The sequence below is a fragment of the Teleopsis dalmanni genome, chromosome X, assembly GCF_002237135.1.
Source record: "Teleopsis dalmanni isolate 2A chromosome X, ASM223713v2, whole genome shotgun sequence".
In the NCBI taxonomy this organism is placed as follows: domain Eukaryota; kingdom Metazoa; phylum Arthropoda; class Insecta; order Diptera; family Diopsidae; genus Teleopsis; species Teleopsis dalmanni.
The window spans coordinates 42,681,218-42,699,272 of NC_051848.1; the positions used below are offsets into that span (position 1 = coordinate 42,681,218).

Genomic DNA, 18,055 nt, shown 5'->3' on the forward strand with positions numbered 1-18,055 from the left:
TTTAGATGTTATCGTTTTATTAAGTCTAATATATTGTTTATTAATTAAAACAGTTTACAATAGATTAGTAAAGCCTATTTTCATAATGTTTTGGTTTTATCGCAATCGAAAAACTTTAGAATTTGGCGAAGTTAGTCAGCACATCATCACACTTTTAAAATAGATATTATATCTAATGAAAGCTGTTAGTTTATTATTTTTTTTTTTTGCGTATTTTTTTGCTGGATCTCTTAAGAAAGTTCTCCATTTATATAATCAAATTATATTAATTTTTTTATTTTTCTGGGCTTACAGGTTCTTTAAATTTTTTGCTGGAAATTCCCAGCTTTTTCGAGATACTCGTCGTACAGTCGTACAGATAACTTTTTCGCCAAAAATAAAGAAAGAAGTGTTAAACGCGTATCCAAGAGCTGCTTCTTCTTCTACTGCTCACTTAAATATGTTGTTTTTGTGGATGTGTTTAATTTTTGTTTGATTTTTATTTAAATTTGCATTTAATAATAATTTCTGCTGTATCTTGGTGAAATGCCTCGAAATTGACGATGAAACATGTTAATGACATAACGCTAAAAGCGGGTAATGCGGGAAGCACCTTTCTTTCATGGCATTTCTTTGGCGCTTGCAAACTTAAAACTCGGATTAAGTTTAACACTTTATCGGTTTAAGCCCCCAACGATTTGTAGCTGTAAGTTCAGTCTCTTGCCTGACTGTTTATTAATTTAACAGTTTATCTGTTCATCTGTTCGTCTGTTCGTCTGTTGGGCTGTTCGTCTGTTGGGCTGTTGGGCTGTTTGTCTGTCTGTCTGTTGGACTGATTGTATATTGGATTGTGTTAACTTATTTGTTTGTTTCTTTGTTATTCATTTTGCGAAAAACCCAACATAAAAAGTTCATATAAAAAACTTATGTCGTTGGATTGGAATCGGTTGGAATCGGAATTTCAGCATTTGATACAAGCGGTCTGTGCGAAGTGCGAAGAAACGCATTGATTAGGCCAACTTTTGCTGTCATGTGCTTTCGCTAACTTATGGTATATGTATGTGGTCGGTCTATAGTACTTGAAGCTGACAACCGTGCCGCACTTGATGACTTTCTTGGTCGCATGGCAGATTGCTTACTTATGCATGTGGTTTGTTTTTTTTTTTTTGTTGTTTTTTTGTTACTAACATTTCCCTTTTCCCTTGTAACAGCGCTGACTTTAGTATTGACTTAAATAATCATTAGTATATACATATGTATGTACAAATGTGTAAATATGGTTCATATATGTATATATGGTTTTTACACTTCAGATGCTTTGCTTTCATATCGTTTTTCATAGCCAATGCACGTCTTTTATCATTTTTTATAGCGCTTTTATCTTATAATTTTATTTGAAGTATTGTTTAAATACTTCAACATGTTTTGGAAATTCCTATTTAAGCGCTCAATGCGGTTTTCTTTATACATTATAAGTTTCTGTTGTTGCTTTAAATATTTTCAGTTTGGCGGGAAAATCCATCTACAATACAATTACATTATAGTAAATATAAAATCGGTCGGTCTTGTGCATGACTGTGACTGCGTACTAAACGACTATAGTCCATAGTCTGTCGTCTGTCCGTCTCTCTTACCTCTCTATGTGCTGAACATTTTAATGAATTTCTTTTCAAGTAAAATATTTGCATTTCTGCTGTTAATTTAATTATTTGTAAATAAATACAATAAACTTGTGTGTATCTAAAATAGGAAACAAAATATGCGTTACAATTTAGTATAAAATAACAAATATAATTTCCAAAATAAAAAAAAATATATTGCTTTCAGTCATTTGCAGATGTTTCAATGTTTTTAGAATTTAATAATTAAGAATTAAAACAAAATTTAATTAACAATTTTTTATTTACGCAGCTGATAACTTTTTTGTTTTTTTCTGAATGTATTATGTGTTTTCTATAAAATATGTATTTTTTTTTAAACATTTTCTTGGAAGATTATTAATTTATTTGCTTTAATGAGTAAAAACCAAATTAATTTAAAACAAAACTTAATATAAGGAAATTCCTACAACACAATTAAGACACGGAATTTTTAATTTTAAAATACTGCGTTTTTGCAAAAAAATATATTATAATTAAATATAATACCTAATATATAGATGTATCTTAAATTATTAATTTATATACATATAATGAAAAAAAAAACTTACGAGTAATTAAGAGTGCCGTATATAGAAATATAAGAATAAATACTAACAAAAACCGCAACATATGAAAATTCCCTAATTTATCATCACACTAAATCATCAGAGAGTTCGAACAGTTCAAACTTTTTTTTTCTAAAATGATCGATACTAGTAAAATTTGCGGTTTTCTGAAATGCTAAATTTTTTATATAATTGCGGTATAATTTTTTTATATAATATATACTTCAAGCGTTATAATTATCATGTTTCATTGCAAATATTTCCTTTAAAGTAGTGTCAATAAATTACATACTTCATCCTTTTTCCTTTACGATTGAAAGAAATCCCCCCCAAAAAAAATTATCATTTTTTATCTGTTACTATATAAATATATACAAACAATGTAAATATGATAATTCAAAGAATTATTTCCGTTTCAAAATTTTTCTTAAACAATTTTTAACGTTGTGGTACACTCATTGGAGTTTTTATTTTCAGCATATGAGTGGACAAATACTTTGAAAAGCATTGATTTTGTTGGGGCTAAGTAGCTGGAAATTTTGTTGATTAGACATATTGAACATATATGTTATAGTATTATATTATAACATTTTAATAACGTTGGTTGAAATCTTCAAAAAGAAAATTATTTATTTGTAAGCTAATATTTTTCTGTTTAATTAAATATTTTTTTATCTCATTTATACTAAATTTTTTTTAACTTTATAAAATACAATACTATCTTTACAGTTAGATTTATTGAAAACCATTATCATATTTTTAAATGCATTGAATATGAATGTAATATGAACTTAATATCAATTTAGTATTGATTTAGTATGAATTAAGTATGGATTTAATACGAATTTAATATGAATTTAGTATAACAAATGGCATATATATGCTGCACATTTGTCAAGTTAAGTACAACAGTACAAACAAAATAATTCATAATACATAACATACATAATTTAGTTTATACTGACAATACCTAGTGGTTTCATTTAGGTCTATTGGCCCATTATGGTTATTGTATATATACGAAAAACTCAGGGTTTAAAACCAGTTAGAAGCTGGCGAAGCCTAAAATGCTATAATATATACATGATGCATAATAAAGTTATGTATGTTACGCTGCAAGATAGACAACTGTAGCATGCACAATGCCTGATTCAATTGTTCAATTGTGAATTTTAACATAATATAATACCATATGTTTACACTAATACTTATTAAAACTCAAGCATATTTTTAATTGAATTTGTGTATGTAATTTAGTATCGATTTAGTGTGAAGAATGGCACATATTGCTGCACATATTTGTAAAACTGTGTATGCATTCGATTTAAGAAACATAGAAACAACTAACTAAATAACTTCATAATTATTTACAAATAATTAAATATAAGAATTATTTCCAAGACTACTGATGATGGGCAATAGTGGAAATAGCTGTATGGTCAGCTAAAAATGCAATTAATTAAAATAATATAAAAATGAATATTTGTTGTTGTAGTTCACTACTTTTTGAAAAAAAATCTCTTTATAAATAACTTTACTAAAATTTGTTACTAGTGTTATTTTAAAATTTTATGAATTTATGACTTTGTCTTATTATAAGTATCTTTCTAATAAAATTTAAGTACATACTAATTAATTGAGTTCAATAAGCTACGTTCATCAACTCATCAGATACTTATTTTTGAGCTTGAACTTGCTGTTAATAGTTTCATTAGCCTATTTTGTATTTATAAAATATGCTTTAGAGTTTTGTGAACCCAGTTTATTGAGCACATATGGTACAATTGTGCCATATTTTCGTACGCATATGTCAATGGTATTAATTGTATTTATAGTTCATTATATCTATGAATGAATAAAACAACAATATATAATTAAAAATTAATTATAATAATTAATCATCTTGCAACTGTTATTGCTATTCTAGCAAATGAACTTTTAAGCAAATTATAGTCAAGGACAAAAAACTGTGAGTACACATATATGAATTTGTAATTGAGTTTATTAATTTTATTAATTATCTATCAGTTCGCGCTGAAATTGCTACATTATGCAAAAAAATATATATAATATATATTGTATATATTTGTATATATATTGAAAACGGCTTATAATAAGCTTACACTTCTATAAGCATTCTGAACTTTAAAATAAGATGAATGTATAAAATATGATAAATTTTAGAATTGGGTTTTTCTTATGATCTTACTTATTTTATTTCAATACCATACTATGCGGTAATAAATATATAGTTAAGCAATTTATATCTAAATAGTTGCTTCCACTCGTTTCTAGAGTCGTTTATAGATGACTGTCATTTCGACATTGAGGCATTTGCGTTTGTATCTATAGATAACGGCTAAAATAATTAACTAAGAACAGGTGAAATTTGTGTTTCTCATAAACAAATTTCCCACAATTTTTTTGTTTGATATGTTAATGAGATTAATAGAACTAAATAAATATTATTGTTTACAATTTATGCAATGTATTGAAATTTATGCAAATTAATTTTTTTTTTTTATTTCTGTTACTAGCTGAATCTGAATCATGCAATGCATATTGTTTTTATCTTGAATGCAAACGAGAAAATCAGACTGACTCGATTTAACTTCCGATATATAAACGAATGGAAACTGAACTTTTGTTAGTACATATATGTATACATAAAAATATTTCCAATACATAAATGTACGTTTGATTCTCTTATTAGTTTTTTTTTTTTTTTCGTTTTGCATATTATAAAATTAATATGCAGTCTCCATACTTTTTGGACTTTCATTTATTGCACTACTTTTGTCGACGTCGTCGTCTTCGTCGTCGGATTATTTTAATATTTAAATATTTAAATTTAGTAACTTGAAATCGAATAAAAATTTCGTTCTTTGCATATCAAGTGTTAATAACCGTTAAATATGAAAAATTAATATATAAAAATACCTTAAATTACCAGTCTTGCCAAAACGTTTTTGTTTTTTGTTGTTTTTTTGTGATGATTTGACTAATTTTTGTTTTGTTTTTTTTTTTTATTAAAAATATTAATTTTAGTGTTTTTTTTTAAATCTGTTGATATTTGAATTTTTATAATTCAATCATTTTAAAAATATTTACAAAAACTTGTTACTGCAAGATTTAGACTTGTTGTCTGTTGGTTTCGCTAATTCATTAAAACTTCTATTTGTTTGGTTTTTGTTTTCGATTTTACAATCCAAAAAAAAAATCAAAATTTATTTAAATCCGCATAAATTCTATAGTTTGTAGATTATTTTTTCTAACGGTAAAAATAATTTCAATAATTTTACTTTTACACATTATTACAATAATTTTTTTTCCTCCTAACAAAACACATCACAAAATACTAAAAAAATCTTGTATTATTTAATGTTTTAAATATAGAACCCGGAATTTTAAAATTAAACAACAACAATTAACATTTAATCAATTCTCTTCAAAATATTCACCATCAGAGCAGTTACACATATGCCAACATCTTTTGCACTAACACTTGTCCGCCATTTTTCATAGGCAAAGGCCGACAAATGTCTGTCTTTTAGCATCCTTTAAGAATTCTCTTTTATGGACACCAATCAACTTCAAATATGTTTCTCATAGTGTCTGGGGAACAGAAAACTGGGGAACTTGTAAAATTATTTGTGTTAGGTATACTTAACTATAGGTTTCATTATTCCTATTAATGGTTGAATTTTGTCCTGACAAAGGTCTGGCTTTTAGCATCCTTTAAGAATTCTCTTTTAAATCAAATCCAAATGTTTTCCTAATAGAGTCTAGGGAACAGAAAACTGGGTCTGCGTTATTTGTATTAGGTATACTTAACTATTGGTTTCATTATTTTAATTAATGATTGAATCAAGTCTTTCTCCACTTCCGTGCAAATTTTGTGAAGAGATTATGTTCTGTAGATGTGCAATCCATTATTCCACTATCCATTGTTAGATTTAAAAGCTCTATAAATATTGCGCAAGTATCTATTTGGTAATTGTTAAATGTATCTTACTTTTTAATAAAATGCTTTTGAAGTAAACAGTTAGCACTTATACACTGTCTATCCACTTATAACGGAATTAGGCAACATCTCTCCAAAGAACATAATAAGGTTTTTAACTGCTACTCGCCCATGGAACTGAACCACTTTAGTTACGTCATAATAATCCTCAAAGTATGCAGTGACGTGGTGATAAGTTGTTAATCCTTTTTAAAATCTAATCTAAGCAGTTAACAGATGTTATAATGGTTATGAAATAAATAATTTAGATAATAAATATCTGGTTAAAATCGTATAATATATCTTTTTATTATTTACATTTAGCATGTATTAAAATTTCTTTGGGATGTAGGTATATCCTTACGGAAGAGGCAATTAAACTCTGTTAAGTACGGTCTATACTACTTTTTATCGAAGCAACAGTGCTTGAACACATTCTAAGCCCAAAAGCTGGCACAATAGACCCAACGATCGTAGTGTTATAAAGTATTTAAATTATATTAATATTTATTTTTAGTGTTTTGTCGAAAATAATATCAAGCTCATGGATTATATACAAAGAGTTCTTAAATCAAATCATCAGTTAAATTGAAGAAATTTATTTTTCTCTAAAATATTTAAAATTTTCTAAAAACTCAGTATATATTTTTTCCAATAAATATTTTTTCAGATGTAAAGTACCTATTTTATGATCAAATGTTTACAAATCATTTTCATTTTATTAATTTATAAGATTATTAAAAATTCTTAATAATATTATTGTAATCACATTAGAAGGAGATGAATGAACCCGTTGTGGTGTTGTCATCGTTTATTTTTAAAAAAGAAGTATTTGTGACACAATTTTTATTTTTATTTTTATTTATATTTTTATTTAATAAGAATACGAATATGATTCCGAATCGATTCTGTTTTTATTATACTACCACCTGCAATATTTGTATCTTAATACTTTTTCTTTCAAAATGTTGAATTGAAAATGTGTTAAGTGTTGACTTGAAATCTTGATTCATAGTTTTATTTAAAATATGCTCAAATCTATGAGAGAATCTATGTTGATATTCAAAAAAAAAAAAAAAAACTATAATATTTAATAAATCATAAAAAATAAGCAACAAATTAAGTTTTTTGGATTGTGAATATTTTAACTACGTTTATTTTGCAATTTTGATAGTGTTTTTAAATTATTTAACTAAAAGTTTTTGGTTCAATATATGCAGAATTTTAAAATAAAACAAGTTATATTTTATATATTATTTTCGCATGAGAAAATTTTAAATTTGTAGTTCATTCAAATTACCGTTGATAGTTCAATGTTTGAGATATTTATAGGAATATAGAAAGTTGAATTAAATTAAATTTGGAATACATTTCTTTGAACTCGTTTTTGTTTTTTTTTTATTAACAATAATTTTTTATATAGTTTGCATAAAATTATAAAATATTATAAACTTATTATAGAAACTATAAAAAATATAATTCTCATAAAATAAATATAAATTGCGTCACGAATTATTGGGGATTCCACTAAAATTATCTAATGAAATAGATTGAAAGTTGTTTTTAGTGCAAATATATAATAAATTTATAAAAAATACAATTACTATAAAACTTATAAAGAGGTTTTTTCGAGAAGTAGTGTACTAATAACAACAAAAATTCATTTTTATAATATTATTTTAATTAATTGAATTTTTGACTGACCATACAGCTGTTTCGAGTATTGCCAAATACCCATCATCAGTGGTTTTGCTAATAATTCTTGTCTTTAAGTATTCGTAAATAATTTTTTGGGACTGCAATTAACAGGATTCGAAATCGTGCCCTACCAAATTTAAAGCTTAGTGTCAGCGTACCTTAACCACTTAACACTTATACATATATATATATATTAATAACGCTTAGTTATTATTTTTACACAGTTCCTGCAAAAGAAAATATATATAAACTATATATTTAAAGTATATACATATAGATATACTATATGCTTTTAGTTATTTATATAATAGTAGTACTTAACTTCATGTTAAATATGTTGTATTACATAGAAATTTATAACAATTATATTATATATATAAAGCTTGCAGCTATGGCATTTTCACCGTCTGCCGGTTATTTATATATAAGAGATCTAAAAATTAATTATGTGAATATTTTAGTATCTAAAAAGTATTTTATATATTTTTATATTTTTATTTATATATTTATATATTTTAGAAAAGTATTTTATATAATTACATTTTTAATGTGTATGATTCAAAGTATTTTATATTAAAAAATATCTTAGCTAAAATGTAACCCTTTGTAACACGCTATATTAATTTTGGCTGCATTAATATTAGCATAATTCCATAAAATTGTTATCAATAATAAATATTTTGTGTATATATATACGTGAATATATAAAGAAGAGTAATAAAAATATATATAAATACTACATAAATAGAATTAGTTTTATGGTCATTTATGGACAGAAGGAGCAATTATGAAAGCTTAAAAGTCACTCATACGTCATGTGACATAGACTTCGGTAATATGTTAATCTCTTCTGATTTGCATAAAATACGCTTTGATACAAATACTTAATATTTAAAACTAATACTAAATACTTAATACATAAATTCTTAAATGACATGCAAGCAAACTCAACAGCACGTTTTGTGAATTTTTGGAATTTATGGCAGAAAGTGTTTTTTTGTTTTTACATTTTATTTGTAGTTTCAAAGATCAAACGAAAAAAAAAATAAAATAAAAATAATGAAAATGAGTAAACTTATAAAAAAAATAAATTAATTTTATTAAAAGTATTTATACAAATATATTTGAAATGTGGAATGGGGGTACTGGAGAATATTTAATCCATTGAATGCTGTAAAATTTTTAAATGACTTAAACTATATATGAGCATAATAGAAAAATCCTATTAAATAATAGATCCTATTGTAACTATGGGGTATATCAAAAAATGGATGTCTGTAGTAGTTCAAGAAATTATGAATATTTTAAATTATAAATAGCAGTTAACCACGATTCCAAATGTTTGCTGATAATATTGTAGAATTAAAAAAACTTAAGCTTATTAGATCCCCTATATAGTATTGTTGTTAATGTATATATATATATATATTTATATAAATATAAATACATAAATAAATAAATATAAAAATATACTAAATACTAATTAAATACTAATAATACTAATAAATATGTATATATATAAATAAATATGTATATATAATATAAAAATATATGTAAATGTATATAAATATTTATATTTATATATATGGATATATATATATTCATATTTTAAATAAATATATATATACTTTATCTTTGTATACTAAATTATACTGATTTTGTTTAATATAAATATATTAATTAATATTAATTTTAAATAAATATATATATACTATATATATGTGTACTAATTTATACCGATTTTGTGTAAAATAAATGTATATCAATTTAATGCGAAAAATTAATAATAGTTTTCAATTGTTATAAATCTTAAATTTTTTATGGAGCTCTCGTTTTCATACAGAACCAATAAATGACTTAAGCAATTGGGCTAGTAACAGACGTTAGTTTTTAAGTTTGCATATGTAATCAGATAACGAGTTTTCAGAATTCTCATATAATTTAAAAACATTTTTAACTATAAAATGAAAGCTCTCTCTTTTGTAAAAGCACCAATAAGCACTTAGTAAATGATTTAAAATTTTTTGATTTTTGTAATAATTATTACAACATAATTTTATTTATTTTTATTAATTTTTTATTTTAAATTAAATTTACAAATTTACCTTTAAAGTAAATTCTTCACAAAACTTTATTATTACTTTTGAACAAAAAGTTCATTTTGTAAGCAGTAATATACGAGGGCTGCTTCAATTGTTTTATTTGTTGATTAATTTTAAGAACTTACATAAATCTCTAATTAATGATCATTTATCTAATATTTTGCCATAAATTTTTTTTAACAAAATTAATAAAATTTAACAATTTTTTTTATGCTAAATCCGTCTGTCCGTCCGTTAATAGGTATGTGTGAGTATATCATCATGCCTGATATAGTATATATAAAATTAATTAATTAGATATAATAAGTTCCATACAAATAAAACCTCATTTGTTGGTGAGTGTGTCGTTGTGAAAATTCACTTACTTTATCATCGTTATATTTTTGTAGTATAAAGTTATTTATTATTAATGTTAACATTTCCTATTTGTTATTATGTATTTGTTTTTTAATAAAACACAGACTTAGACATCTTCGAATAAATTGTGCATCGACTGTATACGTAAGTGAAGTGAAAGGTTTTATTTCGCTTTGTTTCATTAGTAATTTAATTTAAATTAAATTTTATAGGACAATTTCTAATTTAAAGTTTCTAGAATGAATTGGCAATTTATTGCCATATTCATCAATGACGTCTTCAATGTGTGGTTTTTAATTTGTAGTTTTTTTAAAGATACTAATATTAATTTTTTTTCTTACTGTCTGATAGCTATATAAAGTTTAAGTAATTTATTTCTATTTCGAGACGTTAATCATGAGTATACAATTTAAGAGTCGGCTATATATATATATATATATATATAATGAGACTTATATTTTCAGGATATTTTGACAGAGTGCAAAATATTACTAAATAGAGCATTTTATTACTATAAATACATTTATTCAAAAAACTTGTGTACTCATATCACTCTTTTAATCATTTTAATCAACATCATTTAATTATATTCGTAAACATATTTACTTCGTTATTTCCAATAAATTTCAATCAATCAGTCTTAATGTGACATAGACTCAATTATTTACTAGTGCCTGGTATGCCAATTATATGATAGTTGTTATTTGTGATTGTTTATTAAAAATTAATTATAAATTAGCTTAATTACATCATTTACATATAAATATTTTGCTAATGTTTTTTCAGTACTCTATGTGAAATTGAGTAAATATTGTTTATTTTGAAAAATGTGTGAAAATACGTAGTTCTAATATGTTATCCATATTCTCATTCAGACAAATTAAAACTACTAATAATAAGTATAATAAGGTCTTATTCAACTTAGTGAAAGCTATATAGACGTACATAGCACGTTTCCTGGCATTAACCTGGCAAGAACAGATAAAATGTCTGAATGTTTTACCTACAATTTTATGAAATGCGTAGATGTATAAGTCTTGTAATCATATTTTTCTATCTAGAAATCTTATGTAAATGTAGATTTAGATCTATTTGAGAAACTATTAGAGTTTATAGTGAAGATTTTTAATGTTTGTTTTGTTAACAAACAAATGTCAGTAGAAAAAAAAACTAAAAAAAAATATAAAAAAAATAAAAATGAAATTTGAAAAAAAATATAAAAATAAATTTGAAAAAAATAATAAAAAAATATAAAAGAAATTTGATAAAAAATATATAGTAATATATATAAAAAAAAATTTAATAAAGATGTTGTTGGAACAGTAGTGAACTACAACATATTGTTTTAATTAATTGAATTTTTGACTGACCATACAGCTGCTTCGAGTATTATAATATACTCATCATCACTGGTCTTGGAAATAATTCCTGCATTGAAATTTAAAAAAATATGTAAAAATAAATATAAAAAAAATATATAAAAAAATATAAAAAAAAAATTAAAAAAATATAAAAAACAAATATAAAAAATAAATAAAAAAAAGAAAAAAATATGACAAAGAATATAAAAAATAAAAAAAATATAAAAATACAAATATACAAATATAAAAAAATAATATAAAAAAATTAATAAAACAATAAGAATAAATTAACAAAAAGATTAAAAAAATTAGAAAAAAAGTTTAAAAATAAATATAAAAAAATAAATGAAATAAATTGAACTAAAAAACTGTATACAATAACTATAAATTTTATTTCGTATTGTATATAGTGAATAATGCCTTATTTCAGTTTATAATAATAGAGTCGAAAACATGAATGAACGGTTTCGATGTGTAGGAATTAGTAATACTGGTTGAAACCAGATGCAGCTCCTTCAAATAGAGGAGAGGAGGAATAGAGGAGGACTCCTTTCAAAGTCTATAACAAAACTCATCAATATTATCATTTGCTATATGCTATGCAAATCTATTTAGTTATTAGAATATATGTATATAGATAGATACACTTTAATATAAAGCACAACACGTGTAATGTAAATGAAGAGTCATTAACTGAATTTCAATGACTATCAGCGCCGAACGTGAAGGCGCACAGAAAATGTTCTATAAACGTAATTTAATAACAAAAAATAAGAGTAAAAAATGTATAGGAAATTTGTGGAGTTCCACAGTACTTGCATTTTAAGTATATTTATTTAACATTTTGTTGTTGTTTTTGTATTAAATTATTTTGTGTTTATAAATTGAAGCGATGAATTTCGATATGAAATCTTTTCATATGAACAATTCCTATTGATTTTTTTTTATAGTAAATTTTCATATCGAACGTAATTAACAGATACTTTTGTTATCAACGTAAATTGTCTATTGCCAAAATTTATTCAACTTTTTTGTATATTTTTTGTTGCTTTATTTTTGTTGCTTTATTTTTGTTGCTTTGTTTTTGTTGCTTTATTTTTGTTACTATTACTACTATTAGTGCTACCGCTCATTCAGGCATTTGTTGTTATTCTCTTTACTTAAGTTATTTGTATTTAATTAAATCATTGTATTTGTTGTTATTATTTGGTGTATTTCATGTGTTTTTTTTTTTATATTTTTTATATTTTTTTTCTTTATTAAATTCGCATTTTGTTAACAACTTTTTTTTCAAGCTGCTGCGGCTGCGGCTGTGGCTGTGGCTGCTGTTGTTGCTGCTCTGATGTCGTTGGTTTTAATTGTGGGAATTTCTTGGGTTTTTTACATATACACAAATAAACACTGCATATTTCTATAAAAATCGTCATCATTGCCAATTGAACAATTGAACAACTGACGATCAGTGAGATCAGTGTTTTAGCTTTTGTTGTTGTAACTGGTCGTTGCTGGTATTAGTGTTGATAATTTGTTCATAAACTTAACATGGTTATTGTTAGTCAGCAGCGGCAGTGCTTTTGTTGTTGTTATTTTGATAGTCTTATGTCGTTTCCAAATTCGTTATGAGCTTTTTTTATTAAGCAAAGCTCAATACAAGCAATAAATGGGAACTAACAAAAGAAATGATCTAAAACATGTTCAGCGAAAGCTTAGAGTATACCGAACCAGAAAAGCTTTTAATGGAGTTTACTATATGCTTTGAAACCGGGTTTCTCTTATTTGTTGTATAGGTTTTTATTACTTTTATTAATTTTGTTACGTTTATTAATTTTATTAAATTTATTTCTGTTATTATTTTCATTACTTTATTACATATGTAGAAATTATGCAATTTGTTATAAACTTTAGTAGTTTTAAGCTTAGTCTTCTATCAGAGCTTTTGAGAAGTATTTGGTAAAAATCTCAAAAAATAGAAAAAATAGAAAAAATATTTAAAATATCAAAATTATTTTAGACAATAAAAGTAAAGAAACTGATAAAATGGTAATAAGAAATTTCATTCATAAAAATAGCGAACGTGCAAAAATTTTAATGTCTGTAGATGTATCTGCTTTAAATATATAAATAATTGCATAAAATTATTTATATTATTTTAAAATGTTAACTATTTTAAAGTTATAATATTTTTAAAAAATTTGAACTGACACATATATGAATATAAATATATAAATATATATATATGTTTGTCTCTTTGTTAGTATGTCTTATAAGGTTCTGTGTAGTAGCTTTGTGCTTTTGTTTTTCCTAGCAATCTTTAACCCTTAAACCTTAATTATTCGATATTATAATTATACATTATATTATTAGTAATAATATTTAGAAATGTTCATATTAAAATTTTTAATTTATATATTTTATATTTTCAGGTGAGAGATGTGTTCATGTAGCTGCACAAGGCGGGCATATCGATATATTAAGAATTTTAGTTTTATATGGAGCCGATATAAATGCCAGGGTAAGTTCAAAATTGAATTCAAAATGTTTATAATTTATTGAAAATTTTTTTTTTTTGCCGCCTTTTAGGAAGGAAAAGCAGGATATACACCACTTCACATTGCCATTGAGTATCGTAATGAAGATTTGGCCAATTTCTTGCTTGATGAATGTCAGAAGCTTAATTTAGAAACAGCGACCTACGGTGGCTTAACAGCATATCAATTCGCTATAATACATAAGTCTCACATGCAAAATATCTTAGAACAACGTGGTGCTGAACCACTAACACCACCTGATAGTGATTATGACAGTAGCGACACCGAAGACTTAGAAGATACAAAGGTGAGCTTGAATGTTTAGAGACGCAAAAAATGATAATTCAGAACTTCAAAAATGTAGCCAACTCAGTGTTATTAGCAAAAAAAATTAAAAATAATCAAATTACTAAAAATTTGATTAAATTAAAAATTTAAAACTGTTGTAGTAAAATTTAGTTAGTATATTTCTTGCAAAGAAGAAAGTACTTCATTATTGTAAAAAATTGTTAGATATATATATATGGAATCATTATAGTAAAATTAACAAGTAAAAAATTTTCAAAATGAACTTAACAAAAGTTTATCAAAATTTTTAAAAATTTATAGAAAAGCACCAAATGAAGAAAATTCTCCAGAAATGCTCATTTAAACAATAAAGTTCTATGTTTTAGTAGAGCTGCTATTATAAGAAATTCATGAAGAGTGCGTGGCGTTTTGACCACTAAATTAATTAAAAAAAATTAACAAAATTATTTCTTTTGGACTTAATATGAAAATCAAATCATTTGAGTACTTAGTATCATTAAAAAAGTTCAAACTTTTATCATTTTTGTACTTTTTATTATATTTTTTAAATTGTTTATAATTGTGAGTTGTTAGAATTGTTTTTAGTTTGTTTTGTCAAAAATTTTGTTTAATTAAATCTTCCTTATTAGTTAGCAAATAATTAAAACATATACTATATTAGAAGAATTTACTTGTTTTGTTAATTTTTAATGTTGTGTACATTTATTTTATATTTTATTAAATAATTTTATTAAGGCGTAACCAACAAAATAACAAACCAATAATAGAAAATCTCAATTTTATTTAAAACAAATTAAAAATAAAATTTCATTAAAAATGTAAAAAAAAATTAAAGAGAAATTAAAAAAATTCAAAGTTATTGTTAAGTATTGTAATTCATAGATATATTCAATATAAAATAAAAAAAAATGAAATTTTGTGAAATTTAAACAAATTTCTATAAAAAATATTTAATTTAATGTGCTTCACTTTATTATATTGTATTAAAATTAGATTGTTAATTACTAAAACTAAGAAAAAAAGTATAAAATGCATAATCTGACTGATATAAAATATATATGTTATATATAAAATTAATTTTTAAACTATTCAGTAACATTAACTAACTAAATATAAGTGTATGCAAATGAATATTTGATGTTAAATTAATAAATGTACTAAATAAAATGTGTAATCAATATATAAACTATAATAACTTCAGTGTGTTTGTAGTTTCTCTTATCAAAGGTTTTGATTTGCTCAGTAAGTATCTTGAAGTAGTAAAATATTTAAATTTAATTTTATGTATTGTTTGTCATTTTGTTGGTTATAAGTAGTTAAATAGAGGTAGTATATATTTAAGGATGAAGACCATGTTGTTAGCTCCTTTGTTTATTCTGTTTTCTTGATATAGTATTAATAATATTTTAAACAGCAATTTTAAGTAAATAGAATTAGTATACATTACGAACGAAAACCAAGTAACTAGCTGTTGTTTTCTATATATTATATATAGACATATATATATATATATAGACTAAAGCCTAAGTAGTTAACTTTTTGTTTTTTCTTGTTATTATATTAATATTTTCATGAGCTATTTTAAGTGATGAAATGTATTAATAGAGTTAGTATATATTAAAGACGAAAATCAAGTACCTAGCTTTGGTTTTCTATAAATTATATTGTTTCATATTCATAAATATAATATATTTAAGTTATAATATATTTAAGATTAATATATTAATATTAATCTGTTTATTTAATCCTAAGTAGTTAACTTTTTTGTTTTTTCCGAATATTATATTTATATTTTATTGAGCTATTGTAAAAGAATAAATATATATTTATAGAGTTAGTATACATTAAGAACGAAAATCAAGTAATTAGCTTGATATATAATATAATATATGTATATAACATATAGCTATATTAAAGAATTATTAAGAAGTTAAGAAGTTATCTCGATATAATATTTATATTTCAATGAGATATTTTAAAAAAATAATTAAATAAAGCTAGTATTTTTAAACGACAAAACCCAAAGACATAGGACATAGTTAGCTTTTTTTTCTTTTTTTTTTTCTTTATAATATTATTAATTTAATGAGTCATATTAAAAAAATAAAGCTAGTATACGTTTAGAATGATAATTAAGTTAATTTCTCTCTATTTACTCATTTTTCTATATAATGTTTATATGTTGAGCTATTTTTAAAAAATTAATTAAATGAAATTAGTAGGTGTTATCGTCTTATATTTCATCTTAATTCAAATACACTTCACATCTATTGATATAATGGTTTCTAATTAAATTGAAATATATTTCATTTTAATTAAAGGTATTTTTTCCATATTTTTTATGTGTTAACATACAGTAAGTTATCTTCACTTAAATCGAACTTAAAGGAAGCGAATAAAGTGCTGCGTTTTAGGCGAAGTTTGTTTTTAATAAATTAATTGATTATAAATTGATTGATTATAAATTAATTTATTATAAATTTATTTGTTATAAATTTATTGATTATTAATTTATTTATTATTTATTTATTGAAATTTAATGGCCGACTACACAGCTGCTTTATGGCCCAATGTTCCCCTGGGAATGCAATGAAATTAAGAAGAATACAGCTGTTTAGGATATTGCCAAATATGCTTCATTAGTGGATTTTGGAAATATTCATTGGTATAATACTTAAACTGCAAATATTAGGTGTCGAACCCTGCCAAATTTGGAACACAGACTCGCATCTTACCATATGAATCCAACTTCACGCTTATATATAAAGCTATGCTTTACTCGTTTTGTAGTTTGTTTAACTCAAAATTAAAAAAAAATATATATATTTTATATAAAAATATGTATTAAATAAATATACCATAGTTGTATGTATATATCCGATCGTTTATTTTAAATGGGTTCGTATTAAGTGATTTAAATTACATATGTTTAGTTGAGTGTATTTTAAGATAGGTTAATTTTAAGCGAAAATCTTTGTATTTTATTATTTATAAATTTTTTAATGAAAAAAAACAAATTTCTTGAAAGTATTGCAGTGCTACCGGTCCGAGAAATAATACATATGGAATTTGAATTAATAGTTACAAATAGATCAATTTCTTATTTTAAATTTTTTTATTATTTTTACTATAAATAATCAATTTGAATATTATTCAATGGATGTCGTTCAACTATAGAATTCTTTCAAAGTCATTATCTGGGATTGATATATAGTGTAGGATATTTTATCAATTTAGAGCAGAGTTTTTGGCTATGAATTATTTCTATATATTTATAATTATTGTTAAAAAATATTATACATATAAAATAATTTTTCAATTATTATTTCATTTCAGTTTTTTGATCGCTACGCTCTTACTGGCACCAATTTAATGGCAGTTGCTTGAAATTCTTCCAGTTGACTTTCATTATACAAACAGTAATTCTAATGCTCCGATTTTAAGTTTCGCATACGCTTTCTATACTTTATCCAAATTTAATTAAAAATATTGGTGTATAAGATAAAAAACAC

General features: G+C 23.6%; 1 protein-coding gene across 1 annotated transcript in view; it reads left to right on the forward strand.

Moving 5' to 3' along the window:
• The window catches only part of LOC119688113 (NF-kappa-B inhibitor cactus), a 40,756-nt gene extending 22,701 nt beyond the window's left edge, over window positions 1-18,055 (forward strand). Inside the window, exons 4-6 of the mRNA XM_038102763.1 lie at window positions 14,130-14,218; window positions 14,287-14,541; window positions 17,880-18,055. Coding sequence (XP_037958691.1) covers window positions 14,130-14,218; window positions 14,287-14,541; window positions 17,880-17,930 — 395 coding nt within the window. The 3' untranslated portion in view covers window positions 17,931-18,055. The remainder of the gene's footprint in view (window positions 1-14,129; window positions 14,219-14,286; window positions 14,542-17,879) is intronic.